General features: G+C 48.9%; 1 protein-coding gene across 2 annotated transcripts in view; it reads left to right on the top strand.

Moving 5' to 3' along the window:
* Positions 1-517: 517 nt before the first annotated feature.
* CAPZB (capping actin protein of muscle Z-line subunit beta) overlaps positions 518-17942 on the top strand; it is a 68986-nt gene continuing 51561 nt past the window's right edge. The window contains exon 1 of one of the 2 annotated variants that reach the window (XM_054085873.1): positions 518-682. In XM_054085873.1, coding sequence (XP_053941848.1) covers positions 680-682 — 3 coding nt within the window. In that variant the 5' untranslated portion in view covers positions 518-679. The remainder of the gene's footprint in view (positions 683-17942) is intronic. The other variant, XM_054085872.1, reaches the window with a different exon arrangement.

Here is a 17942-nt window from a genome sequence, read left to right on the forward strand (position 1 = left end):
ATACAGAGCATCCTCTGAGCGGCCAGAAGGCACCAACCTGCCCTGCTCAATCGAGGCCGAACCCACAAGAGAGCACGGAACCCTTCAAATTAACCACCCTGGCTCTAAGCAGCCCGAGACTTCTTTTCGCTCCAGAGCTGCGGGAAACGCGCTGCGGGCTCTCAGGTGCCTGCGAAGCCCTTTTCTGGGCACAGATGACGCTGCCAGGCCGTTACGGGCTCGGGGGACTCCCACTGGGTCTGCAGATGCCGCGCCAGTGCTGGAACGGAGCCGGGAAGAGGCGCTGAGCACTCCACGATCGCAGGACGAGCCCCGCCGGCACCGCCCCCGCCTCTGATTGGCCGCCTCACCCCGCGCTGGAGTTGGTGCCGCCCTCCACCGCTGGTGCTGCTCCCTCAGTATTCCCCCTCTTCCACCCCCCGCGGGGCGGTGGGAATGGTTCCGCCCTCCCGCCCATCCCCACCCCGCTAACTCGCCGCGCTCCATACTTGGCGATGGCCGGCGAGGCGCGCGCTGATTGGCGGGGTGGTGGCGGGGGGGCGTGGCGCGCGGCTCTGACCCGGATGTTCACCGCGCACCGCAGCGCCGGAAGCGGAAGCGCCGCGGCCTCGGGGGAGACCGGACGGACCGGGAGGCGCCGCCGCCGTTCGACCGCCCAGCGCAGCCCCGCGGAGCCGACATGGTGAGCACGGGGGCGGCCCTCGCCGCCGCCCGCCCCTGCGGCGCCGCGCCAGGCGGATCCTCCGCCGCCCCCACCCCGGTCGGTGCGGAGCGGGCGGCGGGGCGGGAGGGATTCGGGTGAATCGGTGCGGCGGTGGGGGGGGGGCCTGAGCGTGGCTGTCAGCGCAGAGGGGTGAGGGGCGTCCTAGTGAGCTCGGGAGGTGCCGGAGGAGCTCGGTCTGGGGCTCTGGGTGGGGTGGGGGATACCTCGATCTGAGGATCGGTGGGGCCTGGGTAGGGGGGGCTCGGCCTGGGCCCCCGGAGATCCGGTGGAGGCTCGATTTCGGGGGGGGGAAGCTCAGCCTGGGGGACACTCGGCCTGAGGCTCCCCGAGGCTCTGAGGCGTTCTGCCCGGGGGGGCTCGGCTTGTCCGCTGTCCGATTTCTTCCCGATTTCTGGGCTTGGTGTGTGGGGTGGTGTGTGCAGAGGGAGCGCTTCTGCCCTGGCTGGAGAACGGTACAGCTGAGTGTGGCGTGAGCGCAGCGGGTGAGCGAACGCAGCGGTGTGTGGAACAGACTGGGGCCTGGGCAGCTACGGTTCATGAACTTGTGGTGTTGCCTCAGGAAGGCAGGCTTGCTCGTTAAGATACACTAAGATCTATTGGAATGTGCAGGATCCTAGGAATGCCAGTGCTGTCGGAGCAGGGGGTGTTGCTGCTGTTCCACAGGGGTGAGAGCTTTCTGTTTTTCCGAGTAGAGCTTCTTGGTGCTTCACTCATTTACAGTAAACTCCATCTTGGTGGGCGTTCGCTGAACGGATCAGCCCAAGGTGGAAACTCTTTCCGTTTCATTTTGGTACTGGTACAAATGTCATCAAGTCTGACGGATGAGGCAACGAAAATGGGACCTGTCCTGGGCCCTGGTCTGCTCCCAGCTCTGCTGGCTGCTTCTGCGAAGCCCGCTTAAGACAGGGCAACCCCAGTGGATGTAACTGCTTGTGTGGAATCACCAAGATGCTTCCCGTATTTGAAAGTTTGGGATTCAGGTTTTCCTGACATGACAATTTAAGAGTGTTCAGCAGTATTTAGATTTGAAAAAGAACAACCCCATGCCTGGCTGTGCAACAATAAAGGTTGGTTCAGAAAACAAGTGCAATCCCTTTTTACCTCCTGAAGGAAGACATTCGGAAACAGCATCTGATGTTTTTCCTTCAGAGCTGAAGGTCAGGGTGGTCCTGCTGCCTGTGTTATGCAGGATGAGGGCCTTTAGTGCCTGGTGAAAGATGAAGAGCAGTTACAATCAAGGCTGTGCTCCTTCGTCCTTGTTTAAACAAAAGCGTTGCTGTATCTGGCTTCTGAGTGCAGAGGGAGCATTGTATTTCAACTTCGTGTCTATTTGAGGTACTGGGATCTGTATGTGAGACCCAGCTGTAGAATTTGCAGTCAGCATTCCGACAAACTATGCTGACTTCTGCTGTGGCAAAAGTCCTCACCGGAAAAGAATTTGAGGAAAAAAGTAGGCTTCATGTAGGATATTGGTGGTGATGCTAGCTTCTTTCAAGGGGTTGTGAATACACTCGGTGAGAAGAATCCTGGTAGGGTTTAAATGTGTTGTACAGTCTTTTGGAGGAGGCAGAGCACAAATCCTTGGGAAGCCTTCTGGCTGTTATAAGCTTATGCTGTCTCCTGCTGTTCTGTGTTTGGTCATGGAGATTGCAGAGTGTAAAAGTTCAGTCAGACCTTCCAGCACAATCATGGAGGTTGGAAAAGCCCTCTAAGCTCATCCAGTCCAACTATCACCCAGACCTCACCATGCCTGCTAAACCATGCCCCCAAGTGCCACAGCCACGTGTTTTCTGAACCTCTCCAGGAATGGAGACTTCACCACTGTCCTGGGCAGCCTCTGAGAGGGCTTCAGTGCTCTGTGCTGGTCTCCAGTGGTGAGCAGAGTGCAGGGTTGAACCTATGACAGCCACTCTACTCTTCCTGTATCTTAGTGGCTGTGCCTGCATCTGAAGAGACCCAAAGAACCTGACCACTTAGGCATGGTTCACCTCAGGCCAGGAGCGTGTGAGGTGAATCACAGATCTTGTTTGTGGAAGACTAATGATCTGTGGTGATGTTTAAAGCTTCACTGACTGTTACAGTTATCTTAATGCTACTTGGACAGTGCAGTTGCAGCATCCAGTCTCAGTACAAGTGCAAATTCTGTGTTTAGAGAACTTCCAGGATCCTTCATTTTGGTGAGTATGGCAATGCAATACTGGCAAGGAGCACTGAGAGGCTGTGGTGCCCCTTCTTTTGGAAGAACAGCAGGAAATTCAGTTTGGGTCCAACACCTTCTTCAATCTTGGGGTTGCCGATATCTGTGTCGAGTAGACAGATGGGAGCCTTAGTCTCCCCTTCACCGCCTCAGGCCTGCGTTGCTCCTAGGGAGCCTATGCCAGTTCAGAATGTGTCTGCATTTCAGTCAGCTGCTTGGTGAAACAGGGCAGGGCAGTGCATGAAGCTTAAGCTGCCTGGGTGGATGCTGTCTCTTGTGTTAAAAATAAAGCTGGGGCAAAGCAGGACTGGGGAGTGTGAATCTGCCCAATTTCTGGAGCTGCAGGTTATGAATGAATGGGATCCAGTTACTCTGTGAAAATAAGTCTTCCTTTCCGGGTTACATGAACTGTCCTGACCATGTTAGCAGGTATTTCTGCTATGCAAGTCTTCAGGAAAACACAATTTTAGCAAAACTTGCGATTTCATCAACCATAAATTCACCCTGTGGTGTAGGGCTGGCTGTGTGCATCACTTAGAATGTGTGAGGCAGCTGAAAAGCACAGAGTCATAGCCAGGGATGGGCAGTGCGGCACTGAGGCTCATGCCTGAACCTCCTGTGCTGTCAGGTAACTGATACCCAAGGTGGGGGCTATTGGCTTGGGCAAGCATGTTGCTGTGTGATAAGTAACTGGAGTTTGTGCAACTGCTACCAAACCCACATCAAGTGATTTGTGAAGCTAAACGGAGCACTTTCCCAGATGCTGGAACACCGAGCCTCATCTTCTGATCTGGCTGCATCCCTTTTGAAACCCTGCCTGAGAGCTCCGCGCAGGTGTCATGTCCACAGCAAGGCCCGAGCACCTTGGGCCTTTGAGAAATGCTGACTCGGGCTGGTTTGTAGTGTCTATGTTTTATTAGCTGAATGTATGAGCTTAGCTAAATGTTATCTTAGAAGGCAAATTCCCAAAGTAATCAAGTTGGAGGATGTCTTCGGGGTGGGAAATTCTGCCATTGCAGTGAGGCTTAATCTTCTGGTCTTTTAGTGAGGGAAAAGCATTCTCTGGCTGAGGCTGATCAGGCAGGATTTCCTCTTACGGTAAGGGATGGCTGGGTCATGTGGGGGTGCCATGCAATTGTGTGGTGCTCTCTGGTGCTGCAGCCTCCTCGGGTTGGGCTGTGGCTGGGCGGGTGCTCCTCAGGACCTGGATGGGGAGTGCTGATGCCAGTGCTTGTCCACCTGCCTGCTTTGGAGGGACATTCAGTCAAGTCCAAGCAGCTCCTTATTCTGCTAAAGGAAGTCCTGGAGAGCTGCTTTGTTTCGATGTGGTTTCCCCCTCCTGAGCTGGTATATGGCAGTAGCACCACTTCCAGCTGAAAGAAGCATGAATGTATTTCTGTGTCCATTGAGGAGCCAGTGATTGCTCACGGGAGGTGAGACAGCCTGAATGGGGCCCACTCCACAGAGTTGGCCACAGTTTTGGTCTGTGCCAAGTCTGCCTTCTGACTCCACTTCAGTACAATGGGAAGCTTAGGGATTTTTTTTATTTTTCCAAAGTACATGGTCGCAAATAGGAGATGCTCAAAGAAAGCTGTGGGGAGACATTAGAGCAGCCTTCCAGAACTGAAAGGGGTTTGAGGAAAGCTGGAAGGGGCTCTTGATCAGGGATTGCAGAGATAGGATGAGAGGGAACGGTTTTCAGCTGAAAGAGAGGAAATTGAGACGAGATTTTCGGGAGAAGTGTTTTGCTGTAAGGTGAGGAGGCCCTGGCCCAGGCTGCCCCATCCCTGGAGAGGTTCAAGGCTGGGTTGGATGGGGCTTGGAGCAACCGGATCCAGTGGAAGGCGTCCCTGCCAATGAGAGGGGGTGGAACTGGATGGGCTTTGAGATCCCTTCCAACCCAAACCATTCCATGAATTTGTGATTCAATGTGGATCTTTTGGGTTTATTCATGTTCTCATTCAGCCACCGTACATCTTACTTCACCCTTTTCCCATTGATATATGCTAGAAGTCCTGAAGATTTTAAAAAGGCCTCAACCAAATCTTTATCTCCCTCCTTCATGCCCAAGGTCCAAAGCGTGTGTGTGCTTCAGTTTTTACTAATCCTAGAATCATAGAATGGTTTGAGTCAGAGGGGACCTTAAAGATTATCCAGTTCTACCCCTGTGCCATGGGCAGGCAGACAAAATCCCTTGCCATTTCCAGGAAGAAGTGTGGAAAAAAAAAAAAAGTCACTTAAAGACGGAAGACTTCAGATTTGGATTTCCTTTCTGGATGGAACCTGTGGGGGTGCAGGAGCAGTGAAAACATCAGAATGACATGCACCTTTCCCAGGTTTCCTCCTCTCTCCAGCTGGGCTGTAGCTCCAGGTTCGTTTGTTGATGGGTTGCATTAACTAAAAACCTTCTCTAACTTGAATGTAAAGGTAAGGAATTCAGGGAAGTGCAATGGAAGTGACTGGCCACTTTCAACTGGAGTATGACATGATTTTTTTCATCATCTTTTGTATAATGCCTTTTTAAAGACCTGGTGATCCATGAACGAGGGGTTGGTGTTGACATGGCTGTGAGAACTGAGCACACGTTGAGAGTGAATGCCTGAGATCAGTAACTGAAACTGGCAGCACGGTGGGAGAGCTCTGAGCTGCTGTGGCTTGCTTGACCTGATAATGCTGGCTTCCCGTCAGTGTGATGTGATCAAGAGGCCAAAATTCACTTGGGTGGTCTTGTGTCCTGAAGCAGGATGGGGATGGATGCTCCCAAACGGATTGTCTTGGGAAGTCAGCCCTTGTATATGTGGTAGAGGAGACGTTTGCTTTTGAAACTTCCTTTGAGGCGTGAGGGTAAAGGCTGATTGAGCAAGTTTTAAAGGCGTATCCCGGGTAGTTGAGCTGAGAGGATTTGTTTTGGGGAGAAAAGGCACTGTACTTGAGGAAGCTGCTTTGTGTTTTTCCTAGTTAAAAGGCTGTTATTTTCCAGAACAGGGGCTGTCTGGGCAGTGACAACAGAGTGGTGACCCTCTCATTTCCTAGGTTCTTCGATACCGTGAGGTTGTCAAGTGAGGAATTAAAAACAGGATCTGTTTCTTTCCTGTGCCCAAAATAGGCTTTTATTTTAATTCACTTGAGTTGCTTTAGATTCTATCTTGTGCTGTGTTTCTCAGAGTGGAGTCCTGAGCCTTGGATCAACCAACAATTTTTGTGTATTATCTATTACTTTGCCATCCTCCTCCTCTTGGGCTTCCTTTCCTCTGCCGTCCTCCTCTTGGGCTTAGAAGGACAATGTGCAGTGGGCTCCGAGTTCGTCCTCTTTGTGCCACCACTTCCAGGTTGGGCTGAAGGATTACAAAATATATTTGCATGCACTTGACTTCTCTGGCTGCCCTTCTCATAAATTACCAACTTTATTTCTGCTGTGTGCAGATCAAACATGGCGGGTCTGTAGTTCCTCAACACAACCTGTGTTATTTGTCATTGCGAGACACTGACAGCTCAGGAGAACTGACTCTTGCTTTAAACCCATGAGATGTTACTCCAGTGTTCGCAGTGTGCCGCAGAGTCTGTCCTTGCTGATGCTGCTTCCCTGCCCATAAGGAGGATGTCCTCTGTGTCTTTTTGTTACAGAAAGTGGAGCTGAGTTCTTTCCTGGCGCATTAAGTTGTAATTTCAATCATGTCCTTGTTGCAAAGTGGGAGGGTTACCAGCCTGGATGAAAGCAGAACCCAGGGTTGAACCATTTTAGCAGAATCAGCTGAATCAAGACTGAAAAGAGTGCTTGAGTAAAAGGGTTTTGTGCAGAAGGAAAATAAGTTGAGACTGCACTGAAGACAGAAGCTTGTCGGTTGCCTAAAGCCATCAGAAATAAAATACTCTTTCCTCTGTGAGAGCTTTGTTCATGTTTCATCGGGTGATACTTCGTCTGTTCTTAGCCAGAGAGCTGAGATGGGGAGCAATGCCCGGTTACCTGCCTTCCCTGGGTATTTTTGCTGTGGTAAAGATCAGGATTTAAAAAAAGCTTGCTGCTAGTGAATGTGGCTGGAGGCTGGCTGAGAGCCTGTGCTTGACACCCGAGATGTCTCAGGAAACGGGAGACGGGCCTTTGGGTGAGTTAATTCAAAGAGAAAGACATGAAATGGAGGGACGAGGTAAAATATCAGCTGTGTTGTGCTGACCGCAGCAGTCGATAGCTTGTATTTATCTGCTGTCACCATGCAAATCTGGGGAGTTTTGGGTGTAACGCTAAGAACAGGCGTGATCTTGGCTCGGTATTAGAATCACAAAATGGTTTGTGTCGGAAGGGACTTCAAAGCCCATCCAGTTCCACTCCCTTGCCATGGGCAGGGACACCTCGCACTGGATCAGGGGGCTCCAAGCCCCATCCAACCTGGCCTGGAACCCCTCCAGGGATGGGGCAGCCACCACTGCTCTGGGCAACCTGGGCCAGGGCCTCTCCACCCTCACAGGAAAACATTTCTCCCCAAGATCTCATCTCAATTTCCTCTCTTTCAGCTGAAAACCGTTCCCCCTCATCCTATCTCTGCAATCCCTGATCAAGAGCCCCTCCCAGCTTACCTGAAGCCCCTTTCTGTACTGGAAGCTGCTCTAAAGTCTTCTGGAAGCCTTCTCTTCTCCAGGCTGAACAACCCAAACTCTCTCAGCCTGTCTTCACACAGGAGGTGCTCCAGCCCTTGAATCATCTCCATGACCTCCTCTGGATTCGCTCCCAACAGCTCCATGTCCTTCCTGTGCTGTGGATTCCAGAATTGGTGCAGGGCTCCAGGTGACAGTGCTTTGGAACAGGCAGAGCTGTTTCAGAGCTTGGGAAAGAGGAAACCGGCCAAACAGAATGACTATTGACTTTGGCTTAAATTGAGGAGAAGTCTGATGTGGATTGAAACTGGCACACGTGTATGTTGTGCAGCACTGCTCCTGCTGAACTGTCTCTGTAACTTAAATTGGTGATGAGTTGTCTGTGTTGTTGGATTGCACGCTGTCTGCCAGTTTGTCTTATGGGTGGGTCAGATGTTCAGAAGTGGCAAGGAAAGCATTGAAAAGGCTGAAGAAAATCTGGGAATTATGGCAAGGGGAGCAATTCTGGGAACCACAAATATCTTGTTAGGTGGAGGTGTGATATGGAGATGTGATATTCGTAGAGCCTATAGATACGAAACCCATTCGCTTCCTTGCTTAAGACTTGAACTCCTTAGCACTGAGTCCCTCAGATGAGGCTGCACTGTGCAGGCTGAGGCTGCTCTGTGCAGGCTGTGGTCAGAACAGCTCATCCTGCTGGGCACAGGCGAGAGGCATATTAACCTACTTGTGTGACCTTTTAGGCAACTGGAGAGCACTCAGGGATGAAGGCTAATTAGATAACGTCTCTGGCTCTCCTCTGCCTTGCCAGGCATCCCAGTGCTTGCCAGAGGCATCCTGTGAATTTACAGCCCTGGCTGCTGCTCCTCAGGATCCTGGAAAGAGCTGAGTTTGTGCATCCAGCCAGGAGCATGGTGGTGTAGTCCAAAATATGGATTCTGTTACCCATTGTGTAATGAGCCAATAACTGCCTCACCGGGACAGATTGTCCTGTTGATTCAGGTTTGTGCAAATCCTGGAAGCTTGGAGGCTTATTTCCTTGGATCAAGTGCACACCATGGGCTTTGTCACCTTCATTTAAATGTAACATTACCCAGAGCCGTACATTAATCATACATAGAATCGCATATTTAAATGAAATTATAATGCACTTTCTCTGCACTCTCCAAGGGGTCTTTAGGGGTACCAACCACCAGACACCCCAAAAATTACTTTGAGTTCACCCATTGGTCATCTCTTCCCAGTCATCAGCAGTATCTCGAAGGCGCTGGCTTGAACTTTTTAATTTAATTAACTGTCCAGCAACTCATTAAAAGCCATGCTAATAAATTGTGCTGTTCTCTAACCATACAGCTGAACAAATTTTAATCCCCTACCACTACATTTACAAAAGTGAATCATTAACTGAGACTCATCTTGTGAGTCTCATGCCTGGTTTATAATCCTGAGATACTTTTTTTTTTTTTTTTTTTAAGACATTAAAAATATCATGGGCTTTTTCCAGCAGTGGCAGCTGAGCCAGGGTGCCAGGGCTCTGCCAGCAGGCTGGTGTAAAGTGTTTTCCTGAGCTTGTGAGGGTGAATGGGTTTGTGAGATGCTTACTGGAAGCATGACTGTGGGTGGTGTCACCTTGGCCATACAGTAGAAGCCTCCCTGGGGTGCTCATCATGTGCCTTTTCCCAAAGGTTTTTGGTGTTAGTAACTTCTAATATGAAAAAAAACTAGGTTGGAGCTTACTGGAAGGAGAACCTGGATCTGTCTGGCCAGGACCAACTTGCCAAACGTGGCTGTTTCTGCAAGAAAAAGTTTCTGTCTTTGAACTGAGTAGTTTCTCTTCTGATGCTTTCATGACCAGGCTGATTCGAATGTGAACAAGCACTGCATGGAATAAAAGAGCGTTTTGAAATGATCATCCAGCATTATCCAGGGTGTTGAGGATGAAAAGTGCAGTGCTGGATCTCAAGAGCAGTTGCGTTTATAGTAATTATGGTTTCAATTGAAACACAAAACCTGACCCCTGTGGAAATCAAGCAGCTCCTTCTCCAGAGACTGGGGTGCTTCCACAGCGAAAGCTGAATGGAACCACAGCAGCAACGTGGCTGTGGAAACAGGTCATCAGGCTTGCGAACCAACCTGGACCTCCTGCATTAGCTTATTTCCAAGCCTGAACTAACTCGGTTAGTAGGTTTGCAGGGAAAGAATGAAGTAATGTAGTGGGAGAGTGGGGTGAGAGACCGTGAATCCGTGAGCTGGGGTGCATCTGCAGGGTTGGAGCCAAGACCTGTACAAACAGATGTTGTGGAGGTAATGTGAGTCTTTCCAAGAGGGGTTATGGTCCAGGAGGAAGATCCTGGGAATGATTTCCTGTTGCAGGGTTGTGGACACCTGTGGAACTGTTCTAGCAACAGTCTTTTGTTTGGAGTGAGGGAGCTGATGGAGGCAGGAGGTGGGCAGGAGTTTTTTGGAAAGTGAGCCTTCCTTGCATGTGCACCACCATAGTGCATGGCAAAGTGTTGGGGAACCTATGGAAAATGGCTGCAGCACAGTGAGCGGTGTCCTGAGGAGATACTGAGGAGCATCCCAAGTTACTTGATGCATTCAATAATGCTGAAGTGTTCCGGTGCAGGCAAAGTTGTCTGTGCCAGGATGCCTGTTGCTTAGGGATACACGCATCCTTGTGCCCAACCCAGCGTTTGTTCCGATGGGGAAGCCGGTAGGCAGATGTTGGAAACTTCCTTATGAAATGTGTGAGAAACTGGGACAAGTTCTCCTGTCTCAGTGCTGTCACAGGGCCTACAGGAAAGATGGGAAGGGGCTCTTGATCAGGGGGTGCCGGGACAGGATGAGGGAGTATGGTTTGAAGCTGAAAGAGGGCGATTGAGATTCTCTGTAGGCAGCCCAGAGAACTGGTGGCTGCCCCATCCTTGGAGGTGTTCGTGGCCAGGTTGGATGGGGCTTGGAGCAGCCTGATCATGTGGGGGGTGTCCTTGCCCATGGTGGGGTGGTGGAACTGGATGGACTTTAAGATCCATTCCAAACCAGTCCATTCCGTGATGCTATGATTTTGTTTAGCTAAGGTTTCCAATCTGTACAATCATCTGAAAAAGAAAATGCCATTTTATGTTAAATCCAGACTTAAAATGGGAAAAGATCCTGTTGTGCAATAACCTGATTGGGTGTCTTCATGTTAATTGGAGTAGGTGGTCGGCTCTACAGTCAGCGCCAGTGACTTTAATTCCACTTATTAAAAATTATTGATGCTGTTTTGCAATCTGTGCAGTTTTCCTGTGTTGTCCTGCTGTCCCCATGTCACTCTTCCATGCAGGGTGAATGGATTGCACATCCACTTAATGCTGTGATTTATGGTGAAATGACTTTTTGCAAACTTTATGCTTTACAGAAATTCTTGGCACCAGATGAAAGGCAGTAAATTACTTTTTCATGTCCAATGATGAGTTTAATAACTAAAACATTGTTTCTGTTACCAAGAAGACAAACTATGGTGCAGAAATTGTTAATGGTGGAGGGAAATGTTGGGATGAATGGCCTGGGTTGCTCTCCATTCCATATGTGCTGGCTCTGCTTGCTGGAGAGATGACAGACTTGTGCTGGACTTGATATGAAGTCAGGTGATAGGTGTTAAATGAGATTTGAAAGTAGATGTATAGATCTCCCACCTTGCTAAGGAGGAGGTGCTGAGCAAGCCTTGGTTTATTCGTCGCATTCTCTACCGCTCTGTGGATGCACCAACAGGAAGTGAAATTTGTCTTGTCAGATCCAGCTGTATGGAGGTAAACTTGCTGCAGGGCATGCGCCGGGAGATGCTGAATTCTTTCTACTGAAGCACATTGTGAATCATAGTCCAGTGGCCTTCCCTACACTCTCAGGGGTTGTTAGGTTTTATCTCAGTAGATAGAGAATAGTTTGTTCCATAAGCTTGAGCTTCTTAAGAAAGCTAAGGAAATGCCTGTGGGTTGTTTAGGAACTGAATGGAAATGCTTTTGGTGTGTTATAATCCACTGGGTAATTGTTCCTAGAGCCGAGTCTGGATGTTTGTCCTGTCCTATGAGCAACACTTACCTGGTGTGGATCTGTGAGTGATGAAGCAGAGTCACACACAGCATGGCTGAAATGGTGCCTGGAGGCATCTGCCTGAAGGGGAGGAGACAACGAGGATTTGACAGAACACTGACAGCAGGCTCTGAGGTGCTTATTGAGCTTAAATGGAGGAGGAGATCTCTCTGGCAGCTGCTCCTAGAAGGCCATTGCTGCTCCTTTAAGCTATCTAGGACTTGCCCTGTCAGCCTGAAATGGTGAGAAATATCAAGTGTCGTTAATGTGCTGGTGGCAATGGAACTTAAACTCTCTCGTTTGCTCTCCTTCCCGTAGACTATTTTAGCTCCTGGTGTGAGGCTTTGAAGCACATGTATAAGTTTCTCTTCCCTGTAGAACCTCTCTCAAGAAGACACCTCCTTTCTTGAGCCTGGCTGCCCTGAGATCAATGCGTCTTACATCACCGAGCTGGTGCAGGACAAAAGCTGATGAGTGCTTGTCAGGTTTAGGGTGGGCCTCTGGTTTTGACAGGCCTGCAGGTGCAATGCCAAGAGCTGAGGGTAGAAAATAAGCCATGAAGTATTCTCAGTCATTATCTTGGGTTGGTGCTGTTGCACCGTTGTTCTAAGAGCAGAGTAGAATGAAAAAGATGAGTGTTCTGCAGGACAACATCAGTGACGATTTGCTGAATCAAACTATGATGTCACTTGTACCATCACTTTAAGTAAAACCGGTTCAGTGGAGCTGCAGGAGTTTGAGTGCAGCAGCTTCTGCTGATATCTTTGGATCCTTTATATCTTGCTTTTATTTTGGTCTTTCATCCTTCTCACCTGTAATTCATGGAATGAGCACTTGCAGGAGTTGGTCTGTCCTCAGCAGATCCAGCTGAATGTGTTACCAAACACACAACATTGTTCATAGTGTCAGAGATAACAAAAGCCACTGGATGCCATCTGAACCAGAGAAAACAAAGCTAGAAGCAGTTCAAGAGAAGGAGAATGCTTGGCATTGATGTCATATTCTTTTAATCATCTTTGACCTATTCTTTTATGACTGTCCCCAGTGTAGTGTAACTTCAGGTCATGTATGTGTCATTGTACTATGGCTGTTTATCCAAGAATACCCTCGCATTCAGGGACCTGTGGTTTATAAATGACTTTGGACAGGATCTGCCAGAAGAGGGTTAATAGCCGAAGGTAAAATTACATAGAAAAGTGGATTGCAAGGAGTATGAGCAGCTGATGGAAACATGAGTGCAGAACTTGTCCGGGACTCATGGATCATACAGAGTTATCCCCCTTCTCATCTAATATCCTACAAAGTGGATGCTGACAGCCGAGAAGGGAATCCTGTGACTTAACCTACTACTGTACTTTTTACTACACAGAGGTTACAATAATTCAACCCTTGGCTGAGCTTTGAGCAGTAACATTATCCTATTGTATCGTTTCATAAGAGAATCTTCTGCCTTTTGAGCTCTGGAAGTTGGCAGGGATTATAATGCCAGTCAGGAGGGGAAGCTGTGTATTTGTTTCGATGAAAAACATTTAGTGTCGAGTACCATGAAGCTGCAGCATTAGTCAGACATTCCAGTTTGAGAGCTGACAGGAAATAATGTGATTTGTGGTCTGGGGGATGTCTGTAACGGAAAAGGAAGGGAAAAGAAATGTCTTCAGCTGGTTGTGTATTCCTGGCCCTGGATTAATTTAGAGATATTTTGCTTGTCAACTGGCCAGGAAACAGAGGGGTCAGATGGATGATGCCTTCAGGTTGTGCAAGTTAATGAAATGTTCTATTTTTGGTGTCCCTTCAAGTTTTTCTTATTGCTGTTGTCTTAAAATTGAGATGCCACCTCGTGCTTCAAGTTTGGGTAACTTTGATGCTGACCTTGAGCAAAATGTGTGCACGGAGCGGTGCACAGACCTTTGCTTTCCCTGTCGGACCCAGCTGCATAGCCCGAAACCCACAATGTTTAGGGCGGTGTTGGCTAAATCATGAGTGCTGTTACTGCATGGGGGGGCTTTTACCTTAATCTCAGCCACTGAAGTCACTTTTAGGTACGCAGTCCTTCTCTGGTGGCATCACAGCTGGGAAAGAGGATCAGTAGTGCAGTCATGCCTGGAATAGAGGTAGGAAAAGTTTGGTAGCCTGAGTGGGTTATCTCCCAGGAAAGGCATTAGGGAGCAGCTATCACTGCAGCACTGAACTACCTCGGCTGGTGTCTCTGGTGCAGGAGTTGGCTCAGAGGAGTATTGATACAGAAATACAACACAGGAGTGAAACAAGCCTGGTTCCCTGTGTAAAGAGGCTGCTGAACTCTGTGCTCAGCAATAACATGGTCAAATGAGCAGGAGCTGTCAGGCCAAAGGGGGAAAGACCAAGGAAGAGCATCTGCAGGTCTATTGGAAGTGAATTCCTGTGGACTGTAAGGCTGGGAGCTCTAAATGAAGTCTTTTCCATCCTTTCCAGTGCAGTGATTTAGCCTTTGGGTAGAGCGGCAGGTTTGTGTGAACCTATTTACAGCCCAGCATATAGATTAAGTCTAGGGTAACTGGAACAGGGAGTTGTCAGAGCTGGTGAGTGAAGGCTGTGGATTTGTGTCTGTAGTAAAATGTGTGGGTAAAGGTAGTTGATAGTTAAAAAGAAATGCGAAGCACTTTTGGGCAGTAGCTCTTCAGATTGCTGGTGCCTGAAAAGAGAAATTGAACACAGTCCTGTGGAGGTCACCAGTGCTGCCAGTGACACTGGAGGCTGAAAGGCTTTGGGTACAGATCTTTGCTTACAACAGCCTGGTTTGTCAGATTCTGGTTCAAAATACAGCACAGGTGTGGTGTGGTTGTCACTCAGGCTGGCAAAGCATTCCGGTGCGTGAGCTCTAGCAGCTTCAGGAGGAGCAGCTTATTTGCCTGCAGGTTTGTATCATCGCTGGTCAGCTCTTGTTGCTGTTGCCAGCACACAGTGTCGTGGCAGGACCCTCATCCAGTGCTGGCTATTCCAGAGCCCTGTCCTTTCACCCTGAGGAGCCATGTGGTTCAGGGGACATGATGAGTGGGAGTCGAAAGGAAGTTCAGCATTTTGCCTGGTTTAATTTCTGTGTAGCTGCGCAACTTCCTGGGTGTTTATGTGCAGCACTGGGCAGCATCTGCCTGTACACAGCCTTTCAACAATCTTGATTACAGTGTGAATAGAATTACGGTACAAAACCATGTCCTGGTGCAACTGCGCACTTGTACAACTGCTGCTTTTGCAGTGCTGTTTGTTCTGATTTGAGCCTCAGCCTTGAACACCTGGATGAGCAGAGACCTGTGCAGTTCCAAGAGGGTTTCCCTTCCAGAAAGAAGCTGAGTATGACAGGAGAGAGAAGGGAAGAGCAATGCGGGCAGAGAAAGCTGAACAAACATCGCTGCTCCCGTAGACAGATTCATAATGCTTTCCTTCTGGGGGTATCGTGGGTATGCTACAGCAGATGGTTAAGTTGATATTCTAGATAGCCAAACAGCTTTAGAGAAAACTTATTAAGCAGCTTTTATTTAGGCTAATATTTTCAGTCTCTGAGATTCCTATGATATCTAAATCCTTCAGTGACTCGAGTTGTAATAAAACTTCAATTAGAATTTCTGTCTGAACTCCTTACTCCTCCGCAGGGGCTCTGTGCGGGATGAAACAGGAGTGGTGGAAACCGGCCTTGTATCCAGTAAACACCGAGCACATTAAGCCCTGCAAACTCAAAGCACTTGGCTTCCAGAGTGGCCGAGGCTGGGAGACAGCCCTGGCTAACTGCCTTCGTGAGGAGCAGGGCTTGATAAGCCTCTCCGTGTCCAAAGGCAAGGAATCTCTAAACAGTGTTTTGTCTGGAGGTCTGTTAGGAAATCATGCCTTCAGTGTGCAATTTGACAAGAGAATTAAGCAGATGGAAGTCCAGCGCTGGTGAAGTTAACAGTGGAGAGACGTTCAGCGAGGTTTTGGCATGTTGGACCTGATTGTTATCTCTTGTGCTCCTCTGGGCACTCAAGCAGGGGCAGAGGCCTGGAACCAAAGGATGCATTTGACCACAGACTTGGTTTGTAAAACTTCACCTGCAGTGAAAGAACCAGTAACAAAAGATACCGGTGGGTTACCCATTGGGTCTGAAACAGGATGTTCTGGAGGTCTCCAGTACCACAGGGGGGCCACTTCGCTCTGTGGTCCATGTGGTTTGTATTGCCTCTTCGCATGGATTTATACTGAATTAAAGTGATCATATAAATGCAGTTTTAGGGACAGCAATACAGCAGAACCTGCCTTTTAGTGCTTTATGAGGTCTGCTGGCAAGCTAGGTAGTTATTTCCATGCTCTACAAGAAAATGAGGAAGTTCTGCTGCTCAGCCTTGCTTTTTCCTCTTCGATACCAGAAAAATCTTAGAATCATAGAATCATGGAATGGTTTGGGTTGGGTTGGAAGGGACCTTAAAGGTCATCCAGTTCCAACCCTCTGCCATGGGCAGGGACACCGCCCACTGTATCAGAGGGCTCCAAGCCCCATCCAGCCTGGACTTGAACACCTTCCAGGGTGGGGCAGTCACAACTTTTCTGGGCAACCTGGACCAGGGTGAAGAATTTCTTCCCAATGTCTGGTCTGAAACTTTCCCCCTGCAATTTAAGACCATTCCCCTTCATCCTATCACTTAATGGCCTCTGAAAAAGTCCTTCCCTGGCTCTTTCTGGAGTCCCTTTCAGTACTGGAAGCTCCTCTAAGGTCTCCCTGGAGCCTTCTCTTCTCCAAGCTGAACAATCTCAACTCTCTCAGCCTGTCCTCATACAGGTGGCACTCCAGTCCTTGGATTGTCTCCATGGCCTCCTCTGGACCTATTCCATCAGTTCCGTATCCTTATGTTGGGGATTCCAGAACTGGAAACAGGACTCCAGGTGGGGTCTCACGAGAGCAGAGGGGCAGCATCCCCTCTCTCACCCTGCTGCCCCCACTGCATTGGGTGTAGTCCAGGACGTGGTTGGTTTCTGGGCTGCAAGTGCACATTGCTGGCTCATACTGAGCTTCTCATCCCCCAGCAGCCCATGTCTTTCTTCTCGGGGCGCTGCTCTCAGTCACATCAAGAATGCTCACCAAAATAAGTGTTCACTCTGAGTATTTTTTGAATTGTCGAAATACGTGTATGTGCCTGGGTATTTTTGTTTTTCTGTTACAGCCTCCTATGCCAGCTTTGTCTGAACCCTGTTAAGAGTCTGCCTTAAGCAGTCTCGCGTGTGTCTTTTCACAGTTGTTATTGAATATATTCTTCTAGAAATGGTCAGTCCAAGTTCTTTTGGTTAATCCATAAGCCGCTGTTGATACACCTTCACTCGTGCTTCATTGCACAAGCAGTGTGCCGTATCTCACTGCCTCCGTGCTTACGGCTGTAGGGATGGCTTTTAACATCCTCTTTCCCCATGATTTTCTGTCTGTTAATTCCAGCTGGCAGCAGGGCCTGGAGCACTTCTGTAAGCATTCCACGATCCCAAAGTGAGGAGCGTGACCTTGTGACCAAGTGCTAGCTTTCCTTCCTTGACATAGGAGATACTGGGAGGTAAAGACAATACCTGGTAAGAAATTTCCCTTGCTGCAGCTGGGCAGGTGTAGGCTGTTGAAAGAGTTTCTTTCTCCAGGGACCGGGAGGTTGGAAGCACTAATGGAGGAGTTTTCCTTCCCCTGGATGCTGTATGAAGATCAGCAAAACATCTTGAAAATCTTGGCCCTCACTTTTGTGATAATTCACTGATCAATTTGGAGTCGCTTTCCAGCGTAAATAACTCCTCTCCAGTTTCATTTCAGCTAAGGATTTGCTTCTCATGTAATCTTGAGTGTTTAGAGAGTGCGGAGAACTCTATGTATGTTATGTGAATGCGTTCTCCTTCCATGAATGCAAGTGACTGTCATAGAATCATGGAATGTTTTGGGTTGGAAGGGACCTCAAAGCCCCTCCAGTTCCACCCCCGTGCCTCCCACTGGATCCGGTTGCTCCAAGCCCTATCCAAGCTGGCCATGAACACCTCCAGGGATGGGAGAGCTACCGCTTCTCTGGGCAACCTGGGCCAGGGCCTCCTGACCCTTGCAGGAGAACATTTCTTCCCAAGATCTCATCTCAATCTCCCCTTTCAGCTGAAAACTATTCCCCCTCATCCTGTCCCTGCACTCCCTGATTAAGAGCCTCTCCCCAGCTCTCCTGTAGGCCCTCTAAGAACATAAACTCTTGTTCTTGATGTCAGCGTATTGTGCTTTTTGAGTTGAATCTCGGATCTTCATGAGACCTGCAGATACATGTGAGTTGATACCCAACTGTCTGTAGAGCTGGAATATTTTGCAAAGATTCTATCCTATAATGTCAACTTGAGAAATGAATCTAT

The sequence above is a fragment of the Cuculus canorus genome, chromosome 21, assembly GCF_017976375.1.
Source record: "Cuculus canorus isolate bCucCan1 chromosome 21, bCucCan1.pri, whole genome shotgun sequence".
Taxonomy (NCBI): Eukaryota; Metazoa; Chordata; class Aves; order Cuculiformes; family Cuculidae; genus Cuculus; species Cuculus canorus.